Source organism: Pristiophorus japonicus, chromosome 1 (assembly GCF_044704955.1).
Source record: "Pristiophorus japonicus isolate sPriJap1 chromosome 1, sPriJap1.hap1, whole genome shotgun sequence".
Lineage (NCBI taxonomy): Eukaryota > Metazoa > Chordata > Chondrichthyes > Pristiophoridae > Pristiophorus > Pristiophorus japonicus.
In genome coordinates, this window is record NC_091977.1 from 192684758 (window position 1) to 192712064 (window position 27307).

The window sequence follows — 27307 nt, forward strand, 5'->3', positions numbered from 1 at the left end:
GAAATCCACCGTCAAGAATCTGTAATTCTGAAAATTCAGTGTTGAGGCTGCCAAGATGGCGCCATTGTGCGGCGATGGACGAGGAAACCGGTTACAAAAAAAAAATGCAGCGTGGGAATTGGCTGGCGGCGAGGAATGCCAACAGTGAGGTCCGAAATCTTGCAAAACCCAAAAACCGGCAGGGATTCGGTCCTGAGGTTGCTGGCTTTCAGACTTGATATTCTTGTCTGAAATCCGGCAAGGACTCTGTCTCAAAGTTGCCGGATTTCTGATGATGTACTTGTACACATCTACTGCACTACCTTCAACACTCTGCATTATCAAAGAACCAACGTTCCTTTCAGAGGAAAAAGATGAGTCAAACTTTTAAAAAATGTCACCGGTTCCCAGGAAGTTTTCTACTATCTGAACATCTTTAAAAATGAAAGCTTCTGTTCTCCCCTGCCTGCCCCCCCCCCCTCCCCCTTGTGTAGGTAACTTCATTAGGGTGAGTTTCTAAGTTGTATAGACAATGCAGACCTCTTAAATTTCCAGGCTTCCCACTTTTGATCAGTGTCTAAGAATGCTAATGTGCAGGTACTATAGGAGTTGAATATGATGTACCTTATGGTCCCTGCTGACATTGTATCTAGTCTCCAACATGAATAATTATTTTGAGGTCTAGAGTGTTGACTTTATTGAAGATAAATTTTAATTTTAATCACTCATTTTAATGAATCTGTTTAGGAGACAGTTGTATAGGGACACTTTCTGAAATGACTCTAAATCTCATGACCTGCCCCCCTCGAGCACCAGATCTACAAAAGAAAACCAGTCCCAAGTCAACTGGAAATACAAATTCAAAGACTAATTTGTGTGTTTTGGGGAGGGGGGAGGAAACATTTGGCCGCCTTGTGACTGGTAAGTCGTGTGCTGCGAAATCTTAAAGGTTCTGTGGCAGATTGAGTGTTGGCTAATACTAGTACTGTGTCTATATGACTAAAGCATCTCAATGTTCATCTAGGGATGCAAGTGCTAAATTCTTAGGTGATGAGCACTAGGAAACTGGGCATTGTAGTTTTAACTACTTTGGAATGAGAAATTGAAATGTCTCTGTCCATCCATGATCCCTAAAAATGGCACTGGGATCCCGTCCTCGTCGCCAAAATGTAATATACTTGCGTAGAACAAATGAAGGACAGAGACACGATGACTTGCTAGTCCATGTGCTTGTTTATTAGGCCAGAGTGAACTGAGCAAGCTCATACCAAGCTACTTGATAATACATCAAAGCCTCTCCATCACCTACAAGGTGTAAGTCAAGAGTGATGAAATACTTGTCTGAATGGTTGCAATTGTAACAATGCTCAAAACCTGACATCATCCAGGACAATGCAGTCCACTTGACCAGCCTTCCTGCCACTGGCCTCTATGTCATCCTTTCTACTACTGGTGCACTGTAGATGCATTATACTTCATTATATGTGTTGGATCTCCAGAGTACCAACATAATGCATTTTTTTTATTTCAAAAAATGTAAACAAAAATTAACATTACCCCCCCCCCCCCATCCCAAAGTAATTACAGCCCTGCCAAAACAAACTTATATTACTTTAAAAACTACATTTTAATGGGTGCCACTGTTTTTTTAAAAAAAAGTACTGCTCCCTACATTTAAATGATTTGGCAGCTTATGTCAGTCTGATGACAAATTTCACTCGTGGCAGACGTTGCCATAATTCTATTGAGAGCTGAGGCCACACAGACATCAAAGGAAAGGCTGATTTGCTGCTGCAATGCAACACCTGCCGCGCAGCGCTAGCTGGGAATTGTAGTGCGGTGCGCACTGGTGCCCCGGGCGGACTACAAGTCCCGTGAGGCCTGGCGGCTCTCGCTGGCTGATGGGATTGGGGCACGGAGTCAGCGCGGCGGCTGCGGGGGAAGGCGGAACAGGAACACCAGGAGGATGTGAGGTTGGAGCTTGCACCGCGGTCTCAGGGGTGTGGGACGCTCCAATGCTCCCATCCCACCTGACAACACGTGTGGTGGAGTTACAGGTAGCGGCACACCGCGCTGACAGCAGCGGGCGGGTGGGTCTGACAGGCCCGCCTGGAGAGCCCAGGGTTCGCTGAGGTCGGGGCCCGAGCAGGATCGGCGCCTCGGCACAACATCTCCACCTCGGACAGATCCAAGTGTGTTTGATAATGTGTGCGCTGGTGTCCAATGTGTGCGGTGCTTTTAACACACACCAGGACCTGGGGAAGTACACTGGCTGTGTTTAGGACTTCAACTGTGTGCCTCTTTTCTAACAACATGTACACATTTACATTTCTTGATCAGATAGGCTTTCGCTATGCAACCCTGTAATTTTCTTTTGTGTGTCGGTAGTTAGCACCCTCCCCTCTGAGTCAGAAGGTTGTGGGTTTAAGTCCCACTCCAGAGACTTGAACACAAAAATCTAGGCTGACACTCCAGTGCAGTGCTGCGGGAGTGTGGCACTGTCAGAAGTGCCGGCTTTCGGATGAGACGTTAAACCGAGGTGGAAGTAAAAGATCCCATGGCACTATTTTGAAGAAGAGCAGGGGAGTTATCCCTGCTGTCCTGGCCAAAATTTATCCCTCAATCAACATCACTAAAACAGGTTAGCTCGTCGTTATCACATTGCTGTTTGTGGGAGCTTGCTGTGTGCAAATTGGCTGCCACATTTCCTACATTACAACAGTGACTACACTTCAAAAAGTACTTTATTGGCTGTAAAGCGTTTTGGGATGTCCGGTGGTTGTGAAAGGTGCTATATAAATGCAAGTCTTTCTTTTGGTTGAAGTATTACATTTCACTATAGGAGTGTAATTGTTGACTGCCTATGATGCAATGTTCTGTGGAGAATTCCAGTTTAGTGATATACAACAACACCAACAACTTGCATTTATATAGCGCCTTTAATGTAGTGAAGCGAATTATGCGATTAAAAATTTGACACCGAGCCGCATAAGTGGAAATTAGCACAGGTGACTTGGTCAAAAAGATAGGTTTTAAGGAGCATCTTGAATGAGGAAAGAGAGGTAGAGCGAAGAAGTTTAAGCAGGGGCCGAGGCAACAGAAGGCACGGCCACCAATGATTTGAGCGATTACAATCAGGGATGCTCAGGAGGGCAGAATTAGAATTAAATTGAGCTATAGAACATTTTAAAACAAATTATTTCCTGATAATTTCATCCCTCCCTCGTTTTCTACTTTTATTTTGCATATGCACCTTTGATTAAAAGTTGTGGCTCAGTGGCAGCACCCTGTTCTCTGACTCAGAAAGTCGTGGGTGCAAGTCCCACTCCAGAGACTTGAGCACAAAATCTAATGGACACTTCTGTGCAGTTAGGGGGAATGGTACAGTCGATTAGAAGAGATGTCAAACTGAGGCCCTGTCTATCTTCTCAGGTGGAAGTAAAAGATCATATGGCACTATTTCAAAGAAGAGCAGGGGAGTTATCCCGGTGTTCAAGACAATATTTATCCCTCAACCAATATCACTGAAATAGATTAACTGGTCATTCTCTCATTGCTGTTTGTGGAACCTTGGTGTGTGCACATTAGCTGCCATGTTTCCCTACATTACAATGGTAACATCACTTCTTCAGTACTTAATTGGCTGCAAAGTGCTTTTGGGATGTTGCGAGGTCATGAAAGGTGCTATATAAATGCAAGTTTTATCTTTTGTTTTGAAGGATAGGTGGTGCTTTTGATGGTGTTGACCTGGCTGGCTGGCAGACCTGGTGATCGTTCTGTTTATTGAATGGGGTTGCAGCTGATGCCCCCTCACAAGCATTACAGACTCAAGGGCAGTGAATATCATGGTCCTCCTGCATGTGGTGGCACTGTTGCCTTTTTAATAATATTTACCTTTGTATCTAAATGAAATTGGTATGAACCCTTTCAAAATAGTTGTTCTCTTTGTATGATAACTTTATTGTGCATGATTGTTTCTACATGAATTTGCTGAGGATAGTGTGGTTGCTTTTAAGAGTTGTGTTTACATTTTCAGTGATCAGCATTGCTTAGTAATACCGTGGGTGTGTTTAAAAGCTGTAACATGAATGCTTTGGATGACATTTGAGTTATGGGTAGAGATCATATTTTAGAGAGGATAAAAGGATACCTAGAAATGATTCGTAGGCAATAATATTGAGATGCATCTAATAGTCGTAACTGCTATCTGGACCCTGCGATTACATTGATAGTTGGTTTGTAGTGCCTCATAGAACCATTTCATGTGTGTCGGTGTACATATTTTAATACTTGCGGATGGAAACCATCAGGTCCTGGATATTTGTTCATCTTAAATTCGATTATTTCCTCCATTACCATTTTGTTTAATTTGTATTAAATCCAGTGAGTTCAGTCTTGAATTTGTACTGCTAAAATTTTGTACACGTCAACTTTGAAAACGAATACAATGTATTCATTTAACAATTCTGCCATTTCCTTATTGGCCATTATAGTCACATCTGCATCTGTCTAAAGGACCTATGAGCCCATTTTCCGTTTTATTAATATATTTATAAAAAATCTTTTACTGTTGGTTTTGATATTCCTTACGTCTTTTTCTTGTTATGTCAGTTTTGTGCCTTATTTTATATCCCTTTGCTTCTAATAGTTCTCCCAGCCTGCAGTATTGCCACTTTCCCTTACATTTGTGCAGTACTGAGGGAGCACTGTGCTGACTGAGGTGCTGTCTTTCCGATGAGATGTTAAGAGGCCTGTCTGCTAGCTTGGGTGGATGTAAAGAATTCTATATTCTTACAAAATGACAATCAGTTTTGGGGTCTACAGAAACAAGCTCAAATTATTTTAAGTTTTGTTAAGTGAGCAGTTGTCTCAGTAAAAAAATGCAGGAATTGCTTATACTTTGATTGGTAAACAGTATCTTACCCTCTCTTCCTTCAAATTATCTAACGTTATGTTGTCTCTCCTGAAGATGGTGATGCATAACAACAACTTGCATTTATATAGTGCCTTTAACAGCTAAACGTCCCACAGGAGGGTTATCAGACAAAATTTGACACTAAGCCATATAAGGAGCTATTAGGGCAGTATCCAAAAACATGGTCAAAGAGGTAGGTTTTAAGGGGTGTCTTAAAGGAGGAGAGAGAGGTATAGGCTGAGATGGAATTCCAGAGTTTGGGGCCTAGACAGCTGAAGGCATAGCCATCAATGGATCGATGAAGAAAATCAGGGATGCACAAAAGAGCAGAATTGGAGGAATGGAGAGTTCTTGGAAAGTTGTGGGGCTGGAGGAGCTTACAGAGATAGGGAGAGGTAAGGCCATGGAGGGATTTGAGCATAAAGATGAGAATTTCTGGACCGAGAGCCAGTGTAGGTCGGTGAACAGGACTTTGTGCAGGTCAGGATATGAGCAACAGATGAGCCCAAGAATATGGAGGGTGCAAGTTCGGCCAGGAGAATATTGGAAAAGTCGAGTCTTGCGGTAACCAAGCGATAGATGAGAGTTTCAGCAACAGATGGGTTGAGGCATGGGTGGAGATGGGCGCTGTTACAGAGGTGGAAGTAGGTGGTCTTGATCATGGAGAAGATATGGAACTGGAAACTCAGCACAGGGTCAAATAGGATGGTGAGATTGCGAACAATTTGGTTCAACCTCAAAACAGTGGCCAGAGAGAGAGATGGAATTGGTGGCTAGGGAACAGAATTTATGGCGAAGCTGAAGGAATGGCTTCACTCTTACCAATATTTAATTGGAGGAAATGTCTGTTCATCTAATACTGGATAATTGAGTGGATTTCAGTGGGTAGCAGTAGCTCTCTAGTCCCACACCTCAATCTGTAAATCTGTGTGTTGACAGCTACTAAACTGTAGTTGCACCCTCTGCCCGCCAGTCTGGTCTGCTGCTAGTGTCCTCATGCTTGGTCTCCAGTAATAGCTGGATAAGAAGCAGAAATGGGAAATTTGGCCAGTATTTATTCTCCCCTCTGGCCCAGGCTGCTGATATGAGTTGTGACCCCATTACTGCCTCAGCTGAGATTTGATATAGCACAGATATAAAATTGAGCCTTGCGGATCCGTCAATAGCTCAGTATGTCACTCTTGGGTGCATTTAACCATTGAGCTATTGGGAAGAGTATTTAATATACGAGCATGTGAAAATATTGACCAGGAAAAGACTTGCTGGTCCATCTAGCTTGTCCCATACAGGTGTGATGCCTTATGCATCATGATCAAGACACTCCCGGCCCACTAGATGCCAAGTAATCTAATTGGAGAGGCGAGAAACTAGATTTATTTTTTTTAAAACAAGCTCAATTAAGGAGAAGAAAATCTGAAAAATTAACTAATTAGGCAGAGCAGAGTCTTTGGACCTGTTGGAAGTGTTTTAAACTGATATAATTTGCACAAAAGTGCCTTTTACAGATTGAATTAGATGAGCCTGACTATATTTTAACATTCCTACAATTGGTGAATGAACAATGAATTTCAAATTCAGAAATGGGAGCTCTTGAAGTAAATACAAGTGATTCATTTGAAGGTTATTGGTGCTAGATTGCAGAATTTCAATACATCACCTGTCTTCTTGTACATTGCAGGATGTTTCGCCGCTCGAGACTCAGTGTAAGACCCAATCTGAAACCTGGTGGAAGAGGTTCATCGCAAACCTCCAAGGAGGATGACCAGACTCTTACCTCAGACCAGCAACTAAGTCCAGAAAGAAAAGCTTCAAATGAAAAAGATATTTCTGAGTCTCCAGCTGTGTTGTCAGTTCCGCCAACAGTACTGCCTAATCCAGGCGTAGGACAGGAAGAGAAAGATGACCCAGATGAACAGCAGGAGAATGTTCCACTTAACAAGTTAGTACTGAATCCATTCAAGCTCAGATCTTAGATATCATAATTTTAATTATCACCTTCCTCTTCAAAAGTAGTCTCTGTGTGCTGTACGAACTGCAGTTTCTATTTTGGCTCAATACTGCAGTACATAGAAGCTACAATATCATTAAGTTAAATACATTGGCATATTACCAGACAAATCATGTGATTTGGTTCTGCATGTCTTTTATTTGTTGCTGTCCACTATAATAGTCTTACTGACAAAAAATAAATAAAGAATAGAGCCAAAAAGCAGAAACGCATCCTAGGAGTGAGATGGTGCTGTATTGAGGATTGATCTTGGATCCATGATGTCAGTAAAATCTTGGATGTGTTTCTAGCTTGTAAACACTGCAGAATGTAACATTCTTTACATATAAACTGCTTTTTAAAAATTAATATGGGATATTGATTTCTGCTGGATTTTTAAGGATTTTGGCCTGTGACCAATGAATAGGCAGGTTAGTCATAAGAAAAAGTTACTTTCTTGGCTAATCGGCAACTAAAAAGGTCCTAAATGTTTTTTTTTAATCCTCTTCTTTCCCCTTTTATTTCCCCAACCGTCCAGGGAACTAATGATGTGAGAGCCATATAGACCAGAAATATTTCAGCTTGATCCCAAGTGTTTCTGGCTAATCTCAGACAGAATGGCAGTAGGGATACCACAGGTGGCCTCAGTGCTCCAGATTAGCGAACAGATAGAATTTCTGCTCTTAATCTCTGTCCAGTGATTATCTCCACTGCCAGCTGAAACTGTGGGCCCAAGTTTCCACATGATTTGCGCCTGATTTTTAGGAGCAACTGGTGGAGAACGGACTATCTTAGAAATCGCAATTCTCCACATTTTGTTTCTGCAGTTCTAGGCAGGTAGAACAGTTCTACTTTGGAACAGAATTTTTTCTTCAAAAGGGGGCGTGTCCGGCCACTGACGCCTGATTTCAAAGTTTCCACAGTGAAAACGTACTCCAAACTAACTTAGAATGGAGCAAGTGAAGATTTTTGTAGAACTGAAAAAACCTGTTCTACACATTAAAAAATCAGGCGCAGGTTACAAATTAGGCGTAGGGAACGAGGTGGGGGGGGGGGGGGAGAATGGGGGGGAAGGGAAGTCATCAAATTCTACAATAAATCCTTATTTATACTTCTACAAATATTATACAAATAAATCCAACCTGAATAAACATTTATAAGCAAAGAAAAGATTAAATAAACCATCTTCCTACCTGTGTGAAAGTGCTTCAGCCATCGTTCGTTGCCGCGGGGGGTGGGAAAGGAAACCGGCGTTTGCTGCCGCGGAAGGGAGGGAGGGGACAGGACACAGCCGTTTGCCGCCGCGGAGGGGAAGGAGACAGCGGTTTGTTGCCGCCGCGGAGGGGAGGGAGGGGAAGGAGACAGCGGTTTGTTGCCGCGGAGGGGAGGGAGGGGAAGGAGACAGCGGTTTGTTGCCGCGGAGGGGAGGGAGGGGAAGGAGACAGCGGTTTGTTGCCGCGGAGGGGAGGGAGGGGAAGGAAACCGCCGTTTGTTGCCGTGGAGGGTGGGGAGGGGAAGGAGACAGTGAGAAGGCTGCAAGAAGCCTCAGTGCTGATGGCAATGTGCTTTTATTAAAAAATGTTCAAAAATTAAACAGCTACAAAGAACTACAAAAATGGCCGAGTGCCAATTTTTTTTTCACACTGAGCATGCGCGAATGCTCCAACGCGCACGCGCAGCGTTGCCGGCAGGAAAAAAACTAATTTAAATAGTACCCGCCCCCTCCCACTTACAAAATCAGCGCGAGTGTAGGCTCCGCCCCCCTGGGCGCCGCGCCAAACAGACAAGGAGCTGCAAAGCGCTCGAGAATAGCGCGTTTTTTTTCTGGCGCCGTTTTAGGCGCGAAAAACGGGCGCCCAGCTCAGAGGGGCGCCGTTTTTTATCCTGTGGAAACTTGGGCCCTGTGTGTGGGTGGGAAGTGACCATCTGGAGATTGGCTGTGATGTCACCTGCAGTCAAATCGCTCACTGATAGTCATTTACCATCTATACTCCGACTTGGAAAATGGTCACTTGGATAGGAAACTGCGAGTCACTGAAAAATCAAACCTGAGTATCAGTCATTACATTTGGGGTAAAAAAATGAAAATTGGAGTATTTTCCTTTTGTTGACAAACTCATTGAAAACAACGGAGAGCTCTGGATACAGAAACCAAGGCGCAGAGGAGAGACTGGATCGACTGAGCCTATATTCACTGGTGTTTAGAAGAATGAGAGGAGATCTCATAGAAACATATAAAATTCTGACGGGACTGGACAGGTTAGATGCAGAAAGAATGTTCCCGATGTTGGGGAAGTCCAGAACCAGGGGTCACAGTCTAAGAATAAGGGGTAAGCCATTTAGGACTGAGATGAGGAGAAACTTCTTCACTCAGAGTTGTTAACCTGTGGAATTCTCTACTGCCGAGAATTGTTGATGCCAGTTCGTTGGATATATTCAAAAGGGAGTTAGATATGGCTCTTACGGCTAAAGGGATCAAGGGGTATAGAGAGAAAGCAGGAATGGGGTACTGAGATTGTGATCAGCCATGATCTTATTGAATGGTGGTGCAAGCTCGAAGGGCCGAATGGCCTACTCCTGCACCTATTCTATGTTTCTATTAGTTGTTTCTGACATTGTTATTGCAGGTTTTAGTGAGAAATGGCCCGTTTATAATTATTGAAAAATTCTACGCCCAGGGTTTCCAGTGAATAATTGGAATGTACAGACTAGGAAGGCTCAAAATTTGATCCCCAGTCTGTGAAAAGTTAGCTGATCTTAGCTGGGGCAGATATACAGATGCTACAATTGGCCTCCTGCATCTGGTTTAAGAAGAGGAATATCAGCTTGATACAGATTTTTCAGGACATTGGGAGAACTCCGTGCTCTTTGAATGGGATCTTTAATTTGCATCATAGGCTAAGACAGATGGGAGCTCAGTTTAGCATCTTAGAGATAAATGCTGAGTTACAAATCCATGGGCATCAATCGTTGATGGCCATTATTAATATGCGAGCCTCTATAAAGAGCGCTGGCAGACTATTTGACTGCTGATGGACTCTATCAGGCCTGATGTTTCCTCACCTGACCTGTAAGCATTTCTACTGAATTGTGAGTGGGAGTTGTGACTGACTTTTCCCCTCGCTCACTCAGGGTTACTGAGGCTAGTGTTGCTCTAATGGAGATGAGTAAAAGCAACACAAATGGAAAAAAAAACTTTGGATCTCCCTGATTTGTATTGCTTAGCTACTCACTAGATAAACTTCCTCAGCCTTGCAGAAGCATCATACCATAAATTGAAAATCTGTCGTCTTAGCATGATTTTCTTATCTGCTGGATGTGGACAATTTGAGGGTGATTAGGTTTTGATTTTATTGGTGGTAATATTCATATTTGGTCAGACCAGCTTCTCCTTGGCCCCCACACACAACTGCTGATTCAGAAAACCATTCTTTTGCATCTCTTCCTCTCACGTACTTCGCTGCCAACTGATTTTTCAGTTGATTAAACTACTAAACATGCTGGGAAGTAATTCTGCCTTTTTGATTTTACTCTTCTGTGCCTTCTATTTCCATTACGTGCCAAAATAAAAATATAATGGGATTTTAGTTTGCAAGTGGCATTTAATTTGACACATTTTTGATAACATTATAGGATTTTTCTTTATTTGCATTTTATCCAATTTTTCTAAGTGATATTCCATAAAATTAAAAGTTGCAAACTTGTTCTTTTTTATAGGAATGAACAAAATGATAAGACTGGAGAGTCTGGTGCCAACAGTAAACTCTCTCTGGCACCTTTGCAAAGAAGGAAGCGCTTCTCCACCATGCCAAATTTGGCCAAACCCAGATGTACATCTGCATCTGCACAACAGTCGAGCAGTGTAACACCAAAATCTCCCCCTCAGCAACAAAGTCCATTCACTTCTGTGACCAATGCTGCATCCATTCAAGATGATCCCTCACAGTCACAGACCACCACTACTACTGAGAAACCTCTTCCCAGATCACTGGAGAAACGAAAACCCTCTTCAGGACAACATACCAAATTGCCAGAAAAGAAAACCCCAATTCCTCAAGTACCACAGTTTTCTCCAGTTAAAAATCCTGTGCACAAAGATCCAGCTGTAGGAACCAATTCCACCCGAGCTCCTACAACGCGGAAGACATTGTCCTCGCCACTAAAGGAAAGGATTACACCCAGCAGCACACCTACAAAAGGAACTGTACCATCCCCAAGTGTCTCGCCTGCACGTCCTAAACCAGCCAAAATTCCATCTGACCTTGAACGGCTGAGGAAAGCTCGAAAACTGCGCGAGATGCTGAAAGAGGAGTTGAGAAAAGAGAAGGTAAATTTGAATACATTTTTAGAGGTTGGTTCTGTTGTTGACAACTACTTTCAATAGTAACCTTTAACAGCCTTATCTGGTTAATTGTTGCAGGAGGGACAGAGTGAGTTGTTAAGTCGTGTGCTAACCTACAATTCAGTGGAATGACTGGTTTGTGCTTGAGATTCTTAATCACTGGGGAAATACAGAGTGGGAGTTTTTCATGTCCCATTGGCAACAAAACATCACACAGCTATTTGGACTCCTTTCATCCTATTATGTAGTCACTAAATATCAAAACTGCATATTGAGTGTAAAATTGATACAAATCAGGTCTGATGACTACATTTCTAAGGTACTAAACAAATGTGATGCTAAATTTATACCCATTCCACTTGAGTAAATGGATTACTATGTATGATTGTGGGTTGGATCACCAATGAGCTAAGCTACAGAAGGGTAAAATACAGGTTTGTGTCCGTAATTCCTGAAACTGATAGTTTCCTAACTCAGCTGTACTGTCGGGAAGTCGCAAAGTGAATATTCTCAGAGGAAGAAGGAAAAATCAGAAGGCTAGGTAGCACTTTTGCACCTGCTAGTGGCTGGCTCACCATTACCATTACACTGACTTTCAAGCAGATTGTTAGACTGATTTCTCAGTTGGAGATGTATGTGGTTTAAGAAAGGAAAGGAAAAAACATACAAAATTGAGTAATGTGCTATTTAATTTTTTTAAAAATTCATTGTATGTGGGCGTCGCTGGCAAAGCCAGCATTTATTGCCCATCACTAATTGCCCGTGAGAAGGTGGTGGTGAGCCGCATTCTTGAACCGTTGCAGTGGACAACTAAGTGGCTTCTGTTATGTCTTGGATAAAGAGCCAGACTAGATGCTGCAAGCTCAAAGTAAGTGTGACCGTAGTCCTTTATTGCAGATCTCAGAGTGCCTTTCCAGCCTGTGAGGCCTCCTTATAATACAGGTGCTCCCAAGGGATTATGGGATCCCTTGGGACTCCAGGGGATAAGCCCTCTGGTGGTTAGGCATGTAATTACAGGTTTACATACATAACAACACTTTCTCCCCCCCGCCAAAGTCAATAGTGCAACTATTTACAATGAGTCGACCTGGGGCCTTCCTTTCCCTGGTTGATCGTCTCGGTGAAAATGCTGGTGTTGGTGACTCATTTGTTGGGCCTCCGTTGGGCTGCTGCGCAGTTGGCCTTGCTGGACTGCTCGTGGTGGTGAACCTTGCTGGGCTGCTCGTGGTGGTGAACCTTGCTGGACTGCTCGTGGTGGTGGGCCTTGCTGGGCTGCTCGTGGTGGTGAACCTTGCTGGACTGCTCGTGGTGGTGAACCTTGCTGGGCTGCTCGTGGTGGTGAACCTTGCTGGACTGCTCGTGGTGGTGGGCCTTGCTGGACTGCTCGTGGTGGTGAACCTTGCTGGACTGCTCGTGGTGGTGAACCTTGCTGGACTGCTCGTGGTGGTGAACCTTGCTGGACTGCTCGTGGTGGTGAACCTTGCTGGGCTGCTCGTGGTGGTGAACCTTGCTGGACTGCTCGTGGTGGTGGGCCTTGCTGGACTGCTCGTGGTGGTGAGCCTTGCTGGACTGCTGCGGGTGATGGGTTCTGCTTCGTGGTCAACCGCTGGGTCAGTTGCCACTTGTGTGTGTGCTGGAGGGTCGAGAAAGGTAGAGTCTATTGTGGGTTGTTCTGGATAGTCTGTAAATCTGAGTTTGGTTTGGTCCAATTGTTTTCTGCAGGTGAGTCCATTTGCGAGTTTGACCACAAACACCCTACTCCCCTCTTTGGCCAAAACAGTGCCAGCAATCACTTTGATGCGGACTCAGTCATCTGCGGATGTGCAGCTACAGGCGTGTATGTCCTGCCCTGTACATTTCGATTCGAAAACAACGTTACTTTGTTCACAGTACTTGCAGCAGCACTAGTGTGCTGGGAATTTTGTTTTGTATTGTCACTGGTGGAGATAAACGCCTGGGCTATCGCTATGGCTTTACTCAAGGTTGGAGTCTCTGCAGTCAAAAGTTTGCGAAGTATTACTTAATGGCCAATGCCAAGTACAAAGAAGTCCCTGAGCATATGCTCCAAGTGTCCTTCAAATTCGCAATGTCCTGTAAGGCGCCTTAGCTCGGCGATGTAGCTCGCCACTTCCTGGCCTTCAGACCTCTTGTACGTGTAGAACCGATACCTCGCCATCAGAACGCTTTCCTTCGGGTTTAGATGCTCCTGGACCAGTGTGCGCAACTCATCGTACGACTTGTCTGTGGGTTTTGCTTGAGCGAGCAGGTTTTTCGAGGCCATACGTTGTGCCCCGCAAACGGTGAGGAGGATCGCCCTTCGTTTGGCAGCATTCACTTCTCCTTCAAGCTCGTTGGCCATGAAGTATTGGTCAAGTCGCTCCACAATTCCCAATCATCTCCCGCCAAAAATTTCTCCAGGATGCCCACAGTTCTCTGCATTGTTGCGGTGGGGTTCGTTATCTGTATCTCGTCGCCAGTTGTTAAGTCTTGGATAAAGAGTCAGATTAGATACTGCAAGCTCAAAGTAAGGTGTGACCATAGTCCTTTATTGCAGATCTCAGAGTGCCTCTCCAGGCTGTGAGGCCTCCTTATATACAGGTGCTTGTGGGATCCCTTGGGACTCCAGGGGATAAGCCCTCTGGTGGTCAGACATGGTAATTACAGGTTTACATACATAACAACTTGCTAGGTCATTTCAGAGGCAGATAAAAGTCAACCACTGTGCTGTGGGTCTGGCGTCACACATAGGCCTGGGTTAGAACGGCAGATTTCCTTTCCTGAAGGGCATTAGTGATGGGTTTTTACGACAATCCGGTAGTTTCATGGTCACGATTACTGACACCAGCTTTTTACTCCAGATTTATTTAGTTAACTGAATTTTAATTCCTCAGGTGCCATGGTGGGATTTGAACTCATGTCTCCGGATCATTAGCCCAGGCCTCTAGATTACTAGTCCAGTAACATAACCATTGTGCCACTGTACTCCTACCATAAAGCATTCCGGAGATAGTTTGCCACATATATCAATCAGTGTGTAACAGCTGATCATGCTATCACTTACATAGACTGCATAAATACTAAGTACGTAGGTAAATCTTGGTATCGATTTTTGCAGATCAGTAAATGTTCCCAGAAGGAATTTCAGGAAACAAATCCTCCAATAACCAAGTCAAAACTTACAGCAGAATTGTAGAGAAAGTACTTTAAAAATCTGAAGTACTTCCCCTACATCTATCCCAGTTTTAAAAGAACAAAATAGGGAAAATGTTGTTGAATAATATGCCCTCTCTAAGAGGAGATACTTTGTACGTTGCTTGTTTCTTTAAAAACAAAACAGACGCATTTTGCCATGCCATGGGTGTTCTGGCTAGAAAAGATCTACTTAGATCACATTGCTGTTTTGTGTGTAAATTATGTCAAACTGGGTTAATACGTTTTTGGAAGCAATCGCCCATGCTGAATTTCCTGTTTTCTGTCTGTGGGCTAAAACTGTAAGGAATAATTTTTACGCAATGGATCAGCCATTGAGAAAGTAGCAGCACTAAATCTTCTGGAGCAGATGTGATCTGCAATTAGGAACCAGCACTGAGGAGGCAAAGCTTACTTAATTGTTGCAGACATGGGCATTGCTGTCTGAGAAATTCACTTTTGATGGGTCAGGAGTTAGAGGCCCTTGCAAGGACTTGGGCGGTGAAGGGACACCATAAAGGAATATATGCCCACCTCCTCCTGCAGCAGGCTCAGGAGGAGGTAGCTTATAGCTGGCAACACCAGTCAGCCATCAAAGTCAAGGTTGTGGCTGAAACATGCAGAGCTTTGCCAAAGCACAGTTAGTTAGTTAGATAGGCCCCAAGTTTCCACATGATTTGCTCCTGATTTTTAGGAGCAACTGGTGGAGAACGGAGTATCTTCGAAATCGGAATTCTCCACATTTAAGTTTTCTGCAGTTCTAGTCAGGTAGAACAGTTTCACTTTTGAACAGAATTTTTTTTTCATGACGCCTAATTTGAAAGTTTCCACAGTGAAAACGTACTCCAAACTAACTTAGAATGGAGCAAGTGAAGATTTTTGTAGGCTTGAAAAAACCTTGTCTACACATTAAAAAATCAGGCACAGGTTACAAATTAGGCGTCCGGAACAAGGTTGGGGGGGGGGGGGGGAAGGGAAGTCATTACATTCTACAATAAATCCTTAGTTATACTTATACAAATATTATACAAATAAATCCAACCTGAATAAAAATTTATAAACAAAGAAAAGATTAAATAAACCATGTTCCTACCTGTGTGAAAGTGTTTCAGGCAGGCCTTTCAGGCAGCGGTTTCCCGACGGCAGGGGGGGTGGGGGAGGCAGTGAGAAGGCTGCAGGAAGCCTCAGAAGTTGAGGCAGCCGTTCCCGACGGCAGTGGGGGGGAGGCAGTGAGAAGGCTGCAGGAAGCCTCAGAAGTTGAGGCAGCCGTTCCCGACGGCAGTGGGGGGGAGGCAGTGAGAAGGCTGCAGGAAGCCTCAGAAGTTGAGGCAGCCGTTCCCGACGGCAGGGGGGGGGAGGCAGTGAGAAGGCTGCAGGAAGCCTCACAAGTTTAGGCAGCCGTTCCCGACGGGCCCGACCGACGGCAGGGGGAGAAAGCTGCAAGAAGCTTCATGCTGATCATGGAAGGGCAATGTGGTTTTATTAAAAAATTTTAAAAATTGAACAGCTACAAAGAATTTGAATCGTCTCAAACAAGTGCATGTGTCCCGTTTATCAGAGTCTATCTTTAATTACAGAATGCACTCCCTCACCCTCACACACAGAAATATCAAGAAAATTAAAATACAAGCCTTTGCAAGGGTTCAATAAACAAATTTTCACTTTTTCTGCAGCACTTTTTAAAATGGCCGAGTGCCAATGTTTCCTTCACACTGCGCGTGCGCGAACGCTCCAACGCGCACGCGCAGGGTTTCCGGCACAAAAAAAACTAATTTAAATGGTACCCGCCCCCTCCTACTTACAAAATCGGCGCGAGTGGTAGGCTCCGCCCTCCCCTGGGCGCCGCGCCAAGCAGACATCGAGCTGCAAAGCACTCGAGAATAGCGCGTTTTTTTTCAGGCGCCGTTTTCGGTGCGAAAAACGGGCGCCCAGCTCGGAGGGGCGCCCGTTTTGCCGGTTGTGGAAACTTGGGGCCATAGTCTTCTGTGTCAAGTGGCTTATGAGATACCCATTTCTTTTACTGCTGTCTCTGCAGAGCAAGATATTGGACTCCATTGGAGTATCTTGCTTTGCACCCAGCAGTTCTTCACAGTTGATGTTTATACTTGCACGTCTGTTACAGATTCATCTCTAGGTTGTTTCTGTAATTAAATGCATTTTTACGTGGACAAGTCTTAGCCTGACTCGCAACCTACAGGACCGGTGGACTGTCTTTAGTCTGGCTCCTGCCTTTTGACTGGTCTGACTTGGGTGGCCCTATAAGGAGTTATACTCCTGCCAACATAGCTCTCAGGGTCATAGGAGCACATAAGCCTTCTCACCATGTCTCGGTGCAGATCCTATGGAATGGAGATCTAGGATCACCAGAATCTCAGTAGGCTGTCAGATTGTTAACGCACTTACTACTTCCACAGAAGAATCACTTTGGAGTGGATGTTTAGGTGTTGCAAAGCTGAAACAAAGCACTAGCATTAAAGGGCAGTACTGTGTCAACTCAAGCTGCCAATATTCACAGACTAGAATACAGAGAATTTTCCAAACCACGGGAGGTCAACTGGTGACAACGCTGCTGACAAAGATGCGGGGTGATACAATGACCCAAACGCATTCTGCACATGCGCTGCGCAGAAGCCTACAGCGCAGCATTTAGTCATCCAGAATCATTCCATTTCTAAAAAAATCCTCAGGTCCAGCTTCTGCGCCTCAGTCAGTCGGAAACCCCCCTTCACTTCCCTTCCCTTCCCTTGCCCGGCCCGCTTACCTCAATGAACACCAATACCTCAAAAAACCACACACAAAAATCTAGAGATCAGAAGTAAAGTGGAGGATAAAGTCAAGGAGAGACGCCGACCCTTACCCACGATCCTGCTCCCGGCGCCAGTCCGTGTGTAAGCCGCAAGCAGAGCCTGACTGGTGGAAGCGGCAGCCTCCTCACACCGAGACACATACACACACAATAACTCCCCGAGAGTGGGGGGAGGGGAAAATGTCAGCTCAGCCCGGCGCTGCAGCTGCACCCTTCAGAACATGTGTGTCTGCCGCCAATCAGGCAAGGAGAGGCAGCCTCAGCAGCGAGGAACGCATGTCAAACCATAGCACCAGCCAGTATGTAAAACCTCCAGCTGGCCAGGGCAAGGCTGTCAAGATTTGTCATCCAAAATGCATCACAAGTACGTTTAACACGTGGAGCCACAATTTTATTTTTCAATGGACACCACCCACGCCGGGAGTGATGCCAGACCAGGGATGTTTCTCCACTAAAGAGTCCCGGACTGCAGAGGTACAACCTGTACTTCCACCCAGAGTATTGCTCATCGATAATTTAATCAACATTAGTGTTGGCAATTTAATTTAAAAAAAATCTCCAACACTATTTTAACTTCTGAAGGAATGAGAATTCACATTTGTAAAATTACATTTTCAGAGCCAGAGAGGTTGTTTGGCACTAATTATCAATTATCACGCTATTAAACAATCACATTCCTGAATGCACCAGCCCTAACTTTTTCTGGTGTCTTTAGTGGGGAACTAGTGAGCAAGTACCCAAACTTCATATCATGCAGTGATTTCAGTGCTGAGTCTATCAGCGAGGACTGTCACAGTGCAGCCTGTGGAGGAGCGGGGTATCTCTGACAGCAAGTTCAGGATTTCCACGTTTAATTGCGCATGTGTGGATGCCAGAAGTTGCTGTCTGATTTACTTTGTTATAACTGTTAGCCTTATCATTCTTATCCACGCAAAATATGGGCCAATGTCTACTGTATAACTAAAGCACTGCAGGGGTCCTGGTGTGATCCAATATTTAATTTTTAGACCCAACAGGTCATGTATTCGGTGACCAGGTGCACTTTATATTTAAATGTGGTACCATAGTAGGGGATTTTTGGTATCTTTTGTTTATTCTCTTCTCTGGACATCCTTATTGATGTATTGCACACCAATGTTGTCCTTCTTAATTATTTTCTGGTGATGATGCCTTGTTATACAATTTTTCTTCTTTTGGGCCATTGTAGAAAGCTCACAGAGAAGCGATTCCAATTTGGGAATGCAGTAACCCACCAGAACGTACTAAAATGACAATGAGAGACTTCATCTACTACTTGCCTGATACAAATCCAATGCTGTAAGTGACCTGGTGATATTCTGACTAACGTTTAGTAAAAAATATTCCTGATAGAATGCAGTTTAAAGGCATGAAATTAGTTTTTTCATGCTATTTTTATTTTTTAATGCAAGTAATATGATGTTTTGATATTTGAATGCAACTCCTTACAGATCTTCATTCGAAGAAGAAATCAGACCATCTTTTCCAGTTCTCACCAAAGAGTGAGTACACCTTTATCTGTTTGCAAAAAATAAACTTAATTTTTAAATTAATGCTCTTGGAAAGTAGCAGCTGTCTTGGTGATTTTCACCAGGTTTTTATTTACCAAATTTTAAGAAAGAGTTTTGAAATTAATAATAAAACACTGTTTTTGTTATTGGTGTGCATTTGGTTTTCTGGGATCTATTAGGTTAGAAAATAGAAGCATCCCCTCACCCAGCGTCACCACATTTATAATTTATAATTCTTAGTGCATTTAGTCAAATACATTCCTATTGTAAAAGAAAATCATTTTCAGATATTCGATGCAAAACTTGAATGAATTTCTAGTACGATAATAACTATAGAACGATAGTTTAGACTCTGACACAGTAAATCCCGGTGTTGCACAAACGGCAATTTCGCTAGTCGTGTGACTAGTAGTTGCCTGCGACGGTTCCTGAGTTAAATATCAAATTACACACTGGACAATGACAGTACCGTTAATGTTCGTTTAATACAGAAAAAGTACAAGACTCACTACTTATACTCTATTTAACTCTGTTTAACTCTGCAGAAAGGCGTTCCAAAAGGTGTTCCTTTCTGCTCAAAATACTAACTCAGTTCCGCTCCAAATACTCTCATAGTTACCCAATACGTCACCGGGTGATCAATCCGGTCCTGACACTCTTCCTTCAAGGGTCTCTCCGCTGGTCCCTGCTTCTGTCGAGTGTTGTTCCTCGGTTCTTGCTCCAGACTGTCCGAGCTTGTCTATCTTTATACCCTTTTTCCCTCAGTTAACCCTGTGTATTGCTATTAATTGCCTGCTTGTTTTTACAAAAAGTACAGAGACATTCTGCTGTTATCGCAACCTGTCTCTTGCCTCCAAGAATATTTACCAAGTCGGAGTCTTCGTTACCATGTGTGAACCTTATCTGGATCAATTAAGTCTTCTCATCCTTTCTTACCACCCCCTGCTGTTACCACAGCTGGTCCTGTTACAGTAACTCCCTCCTGTCCATTGGCCTTCAGTCTGTTATTCCTACACCTGACCTTTTGTTCGGTCATTAGCAATTGTCGGAACTTTGTTATTTGGCATTCAGTATTTACACACTATCTCTTACCCAGGGCGACTCCTTTGAATTTGGCATTATTATCCTATAGCTTTTCCTGCAGTTACCTCATTCCTTATCTCCTTCACCCTGAGGTTAATGCCTGCTTGTTGCTTAATCCTTTCTGATATTTCTACATTGACCTCTCCGGGTCCGTATGGAATTTCTACGGACCCGGGAAGGTACAGAAAAGCCGTTATTCAGCGCACAACGCGCATGCGCTGAAAACCGGCTTTTCCGATCTGTCAAGTTTCTGGCTTGACAGATCTCACGCATATTAGGAGCGAGGACATTTGCAAGGGCAAGATTGCGGCAAATGTCCTCAAAACTCTTGCGCCTGATAAAAGCAGGTGCATAATCTACTTTTACAAGCGTAAGAGTTTTAAAACACACAAAAACATTGTAAAATAAAATTTTTAAAACACATGTTGTTCTTAAAAGCCCTCCCCACTATGGTAAGTTTATTTTAAACCATAATTTAAAAAACTTTAAAAAAAAAAAATCGGAAAAATATATTTAAAAAAAATACACAAATAACTTTAACATAAATTACTAAAAATATGTTGTGCATTTTTTCTATCTTATTATTGGTTATTAGTGTTGTGGGGGGGGGGGAGTTTTCTCATTCATAATAACGGGAACTCCAACTTACGGAGATTCCATTATTAAGAATGAGAATATACTACACCTAATTGGCTGCCCAGAGCCATGTGACTCCAGCTCCAGGCCTGCGCACGTCCTGATGCGCACGCACTGCAACACGCAGTCAGGAGAGGCCTCAGGACCAGGATCTCGCATGGGCGCAGCAGCTTCAGGTAGGTGGGCATCTTTTTTCTAACATCCATTCGAACGCCTGCGGGAAGGAGAAACCGGGATTTCTGGGCCAATGCGTTTTCCTATTTGTATTGTAGGCCGGAAGTGAGAACCATTAATGCCCCAGCTAATGAGGATGAAGATGAAGAATCTGATGATGCAGTTCTGGGTCCACGAGTCAAAGTAGCTGAAGATGGTTCTATTATTATTGATGAAGAAAGGTAAACCTAAAATATTTCTGATTTAAGCACTTGACCAGTCATCGGCTGATCATCAATTCCAATTACCTTAGATGCTTGAATTATTACTGAACACCATTGTTTATTGCAAAGGCATTCAGTGCTTTGGTCTAGGGGCTAGATCCTTGTTCCAAAACTGGCGCAAGTATGTTGATTTAAGTTAGATGTTGCTGATTTACCCCACAGCTCTGTAAACTTTTAAAGGGGCTTTAAATTGGCTTCAGTATTATAAACATTGCATCCCATCCAGTCTCTGATACACCAATTGTGACAGCCTGAAACCTTCCAAGCATCTTTGGAATTAATAAACCATGTTATTATATTCTATTATGTTATTATAATGTGACATTGTAGTTTCCCATGTCAGCAATAGATACTAAAATGTTACTTTTGATGCTTGAAAACTTCAGAAGTAAAATGTTAATAACAATTGCTGACCTGAGCAGCTTGGTAGTCCTTTTGTTTTAAAAGATAGAACATTCAGAACAAAATGGAATACTGTATATCATTCTTCTGATTCATGACGTTGAAAGGTTTCATTTTTAAAATGTCATTCAATATTCAAACTTCTGTTGTGTGAACATAATTCTCAATCTAATAAATAGCGAACAGAGACAAACAGAATTATATGTTTACCTCATAAACTGTGTCTGTAAGGTGTCAGCTGAGACTCAATGGTAGAACATAAGAAATAGGAGCAAGAATAGGTCATTTGGCCCCTCGAGCCTGCTGATCTGATCTTGGCCCCAACTCCACTTCCCTGCCCGCCCCCCATAACCCTTGACTCCCTTATTGTTCAGAAATCTGACTATCTCCACCTTAAATATATTCAATCACCCAGCCTCCACAGCTGTCTGGGATGGAGAATTCCACAGAATCACGACCCTCAGAGAAGAAATTCTCCTCATCTCTGTTTTAAATGGGCTAGAGCTTATTCTGAAACTATGTCCCCTAGTTCTAGATTCCCCCACGAGGGGAAACAACCTCTCTGCATCTACCCTGTCAAGCCCCTTCATAATCTTATACGTTTCAATAAGATCACCTCTCATTCTTCTAAACTCCAATATGTATAGGCCCAACCTGCTCAACCTTTCTGCTTAGGACAACCTCTTCATCTCAGGAATCAACCTAGTGAACCTTCTCTGAACTGCCTCCAATGTAAGTATATCCCTGCTTAAATAAGGAGACCAAAACTGTATGCAGTACTCCAGGTGTGGTCTCACCAAAGCCCTGTACAGTTGCAGCAGGACTTCCCTACTTTTATACTCCATCCTGCTTGCAATAAAGGCCAACATTCCATTTTCCTTCCTGATTACTTTCTGTACCTGCATGCTAACTTTTTGTAATTCATGTACAAGGACCCCCAGGTCCCTTTTGTACCACCGCATTTTGTAATCTCTCCATTTAAATAATTAGCTTTTTTATTTTTCCTACCAAAGTGGATAACCTCACGTTTTCCCACGTTATACTCCATCTGCCAAATTTTTGTCCACTCACTTAGCCTGTCTATTATCATCATCATCGGCAGTCCCTCAAAATCGAGGAAAACTTGCTTCCACCTGAGTTCTCAGGTGACTGTACAGTCCAATACTGGAATTACAGTCTCTGTCACAGGTGGGACAGACAGTGGTTGAAGGAAAGGGTGGGTGGGGAGCCTGGTTTACTGCACGCTCCTTCCGCTGTCTGCGTTTGATTTCTGTATACTCTCGATGACGAGACTCAAGATGCTCAACGCCCTCCCGGTTGCTCTTCCTCCACTTAGGGCAGTCTTGGGTCAGGGATTCCCAGGTGCCGGGTGGGGTGGTGCACTTTATCAAGAAGGATTTGAGGGTGTCCTTGAAACGTTTCCTCTGTCCACCTGGGGTTCGCTTGCCGTGTAAGAGTTCAGAGTAGAGTGCTTGCTTTGGAAGTCTCGTGTCCGACATGCGGACGATGTGGCCTGCCCAACGGAGCTGGTCGAGTGTGGTCAGTGCTTCGAACATGAGGATGTTGGACTGAGCGATATCCCTTTGCAGATTCGTTGTGTCCTCCTCACAACTTGTTTTCCCACCTATCTTTGTATCATCAGCAATTTTGGCTCCATTACACTCGGTCCCTTCATCCAAGTCATTAATATAGATTGTAAATAGTTGAGGCCCCAGCACTGACCCTGTGGCACCCCACTAATTACAATTTGTTAACCGGAAAATGACCCATTTATTCTCTCTTTTCTGTTAGTTAGCCAATCCTTCTATCCATGCCAACATATTACCCTCAACCCCATGAGCTCTTGTCTTGTGCAGTAACCTTTTTATGTGGCATCTTATCGAATTCCTTCTGGAAATCCAAATACACTACATCTACTGGTTCTCCTTTATCCACCCTGCTCGTTACATCCTCAAAGAACTCGAGCAAATTTGTCAAACATGATTTCCCTTTCATAAAACCACGCTGACTCTGCTTGACTGCATTATGATTTTCTAAATGTCCTGCTACTACTTCCTTAATAATGGACTCCAGCATTTTCTCAATGACAAATGGTATGCTTACTGATCTATAGTTTCCTGCTTTCTGTCTCCCTCATTCTTAAATAGGGCCGTTACATTTGCGGTTTTCCAATCCGCTGGGACCTCTCCAGAATCCAGGGAATTCTCGTAGATTACAACCAATGCATCACTATTGCTGCAGCCACTTTTTTTAAGACCCTAGGATGCAGGCCATCAGGTCCAGGGAACTTGTCCGCCTTTAGTCCCATTAATTTGCCTAGTACTACTTCATTAGTGACAGTGATTGTATTAAGTTCCACCCTCCCTATAGCCCCTTGATTATCTATTATCGGGATGCTCTTAGCGTCTTCTACTGTGAAGACCGAAACAAAATATTTGTTCAAAGTCTCTGCCATTTTCCTGTTTCCCATTATTAATTCTGCAGTCTCGTCCTCTAAGGGACAAACATTTACTTTAGCTGCTCTCTTCCTTTTTATATACCTATAGTAGTTCTTACTATCTGTTTTTATATTTCTTTCTAGTTTACTCTCCTAACCTGTCTTCTCTCTTTTTTAGTCGTCCTTTGCTAGTTTCTAAAAATTTCCCAATCCTCTGACCTACCACTAATATTCGCAACATTGTATGCCTTTGTTTTCAATTTGATACCATTCTTTACTTCCTTAGTTAGCAACGGGATGGTTCATCCTTTTAGAGTCTTTTTTTCTCACTGGAATATATCTTTGCTGAGAATTATGAAATATCTTCTTATCTACCGTCTTACCCTTTAATTTATTTTCCAGTCTACTTTAGCCAACTCTGCTTTCATACCTTTGTAATTGCTTTTTTAAAGTTCAGCACATTAGTTTGAGACCCAACTTGCTCACCCTCAAACTAAATTTGAAATTCTAACATGCTATGATCACTCTTCCCTGGAGGATCCTTATTATGAAATCATGAATTAATCCTGTCTTATTACACATTACCAGATCTAAAATAGCCTGCTCCCAGGTTGGTTCCACAATGTATTGCTCTAAGAAACCATCCCGAATACACTCTTCTGAACTCTTCTTCAAGGCTACCTTTGCCAATTTGATTTGTTCAATCAATATGAAGATTAAAATTGCCCATGATTATTGCAGTACCTTTCTTACAAGCCTCCATTATTTCTTGATTTATACTTTGTCCCACAGTGTAGCTACTGTGAGGGGGCCTATGGACCTACTCCCACTAGTGACTTATTTTCCTTATTATTTCTTATCTCCACCCAAACTGATTCTGCATCTTGATCTTCTGAGCCAATATCATTTCTCACTACTGCATTCTTGCCTCTGAGTCAGAGGGCCATGGGTTGGAGCTCCGCTCCAGAGACAAGCACATAATCTGGGCTGCCACTTCAGTGGAACATAGGCCATTCAGCCCTTCGAGCCTGTTTGGCCATTCAATCAGATTATGGATGATCTATACCTCAACTCCATTTACCGGTCTTTGTGATCCATATCCCTTGATAACCTAACAAAATTCTATTGATCTTGATTGTGAGTATTTCAGTTGACCCAGCATCGATAGCCTTTTTGGGGAGGGCGTGAGTTCGAGATTTCCACTACCCATTGTGTGATTTCACTCCTAAATGGCCTAGCTCTAATTTTAAGATTATACCCTTTTGTTCTGGATTCCCCCACCAGAGGAAATAGGTTCTCTGTATCTACCCTATAGAATCCATGTATCATTAAAATTACCTCAATTAGATCACTGCTCAACCGTTTAAACACAAGGGAATACAAACCAAATTTATGCAACCTCTCCTTGTAACGGAAGCCTTTAAACCCTGGTATCATACTGGTGAATCTGTGCTGACCCCCTCCTAGGACGGTACATGTTTTCGGAGATTCAGTGCCCAAAACTGAATGCAGTATTGCAGACGGGGTATGACCAATGCTCCTGGACTATAGCATCACTTCCTCACTTTTGAATTCTAACCAATAGCTAAACATTCAGTCTTTGAAATGAACACAGCAATAAAAGAGGATATTGTTGACTGATGTTCAGGACAGAACAAAGTTGGCTCTGGTCTGTAATGGAGGGAGATCATACAGCATTGTCTTAAGCTTATAATAATTTGCCATGAAATACACATTTTTGTTTTATTTTTCTGGAAACAAAAACAGTTTAACAGTTGAAGTTTTGAGGATGAAGGGACCTAATATTGCTGAAGAAAATGATCCCATTTTTGAACGTGGCTCTCAAACGACCTATTCCAGTTTTAGGAAGAGCACCCACACAAAGCCATGGTCGAACAAGGGTATGTATGTAAACACGTTTAATGGCTTTTTAAAAAATGGTTTTGCTGTTTTTTGCTCATGTGCTGTAATTTAAAAGGAAACAAAACCACTGAATTTAGTTCTTCAAATTGCACCCCTGTATCATTTACCTTTCCTGTTAATAGAGAGTGAAACATTATCTTGCTAGAAAATAATCCAATTTCCGGTGTGGCACGTTCCAATTTCATTACACTGTGCAGAGTCAAATATTTCATACTGTTCAAGGATATATCAATGTTCACAACTAAAACTGTTATTAACTGTTATTAATTTCTATTTGTGAATCGCAGTTTTACTATTTTAACTAAAAATTTTCCAGTTCTATGGTACAAAAAGTGATTGTTGCAGCCCCATAGTGTATTACTTGCTGCAGAATGGAAGTTCATATTCGGCCCGAACCATCAATGCCTTTGAAAGTACACTTGTGCAGTTGATAGTGTGGAACAGGATCTGATAATTCCTGTCCATAACAACAACAACTTGTATTTATATAGTGGCTTTAACATAGTGAAACATCCCAAGGTGCTTTACATTAGGGTTATAAAGCAAAATTTGACACTGAGCCACAGGAGATATTAGGGCAGATGACCAAAAGCTTAGTCAAAGACATAGATTTTAAAGAGCTTCTTAAAGGAAGAAAGAGAGGTGGAGAGGCGTTGAAGGAGAATGGTGTGGTCAACTGTGTCAAAGACTGCAGGCAGGACGAGGAGGAATAGTTTACGTTTATCACAGTCACAGAGGATGCCATTTGTGACTTTGATAAGAGTCGTTTCGGTACTGTGGCAGGGGTGGAAACCTGATTGGAGAGATTCAAATATGGGAGCCAGGAAGCGAAGTTGGGTGGTCAGCAGTTTAGTGGGAATAGGGTTGAGGGAGCAGGACATGGGTCTCCTGGACAAGATGAGCACAGAAAGGGCATGAGGGGAGATCTTAGAGAATCTGGAGAAAGATGCAAGTTCAGAGTGGGCTAAGGGAAGGGAGGGAAGTGACCGAGGCAGTTGATCGGATGGTCTCAATCTTCGTGACAAAGAAGTCTATGAGCTCCTTGCACTTGTTGGAGGTGAGAGTGGAGGAGACGGGGATGGGGTTTAATAAGATGGTTTGCAATAGTGAAACGAAGCTGGGGTTTATCTTTGCATTCCAAGATTATCCTGGAATAATGAGCAATTTTGGCAGATGAGAGCAGTGCTTTATGTGGTCCAACCAGATCTGGCCTTGAATGGCTAAACCAGTCGTTCGTCATATCCGTTCAAGTCTGCATCCCTTGGACTAAAGGGTGTGGGGATGAGGGCAGTTAACTCCGAGGAGGGAGAGCCTGAGAAATTGAGATGGAGGTTGAAATCACCGAGATGAGAAGTCACTCAGTGGAGAGGCTGAGGGAGGAAAGCAATGAAGATAGCTCGGTGAGAAAATTCATTTGATAAATTGTGGTCGGAGGCTTTCTGTGGGCGATTGCCTCCGTACCACAAGTAAACTCCGCACCTATCTGATTGCTCCGGAACTTCGAAGGCTTGCGCTCCCGGGCCTGCAGGCGTGGGCCTGCATAAAGGTCCACGTATCTCAGGGGCGAATGCGGTTCGCAAGCGTCCCTGGGATCACATGGGTTAGCCTGACCAATCACAAAGGGGGATTCCCATTATGCTTA

At 43.2% G+C, this 27307-nt stretch overlaps 1 protein-coding gene across 10 annotated transcripts in view; it reads left to right on the plus strand.

The window, feature by feature from the left end:
* The first annotated feature begins 1890 nt into the window (after positions 1–1890).
* Positions 1891–27307, plus strand: part of LOC139267510 (transcription factor TFIIIB component B'' homolog) — an 84638-nt gene continuing 59221 nt past the window's right edge. For 7 of the 10 annotated variants that reach the window (XM_070885909.1, XM_070885915.1, XM_070885914.1 and 4 more), the window contains exons 1-7: positions 1905–2036; positions 6573–6833; positions 10599–11208; positions 18426–18535; positions 18688–18738; positions 20739–20861; positions 25510–25643. In XM_070885909.1, the coding sequence (XP_070742010.1) occupies positions 6574–6833; positions 10599–11208; positions 18426–18535; positions 18688–18738; positions 20739–20861; positions 25510–25643 (1288 nt within the window). In that variant the 5' untranslated portion in view covers positions 1905–2036; position 6573. Of the gene's footprint in view, positions 2037–2083; positions 2172–3802; positions 3895–6572; positions 6834–10598; positions 11209–18425; positions 18536–18687; positions 18739–20738; positions 20862–25509; positions 25644–27307 lie in introns of those variants that run through there. The other 3 variants (XM_070885910.1, XM_070885913.1, XM_070885912.1) reach the window with 3 other exon arrangements.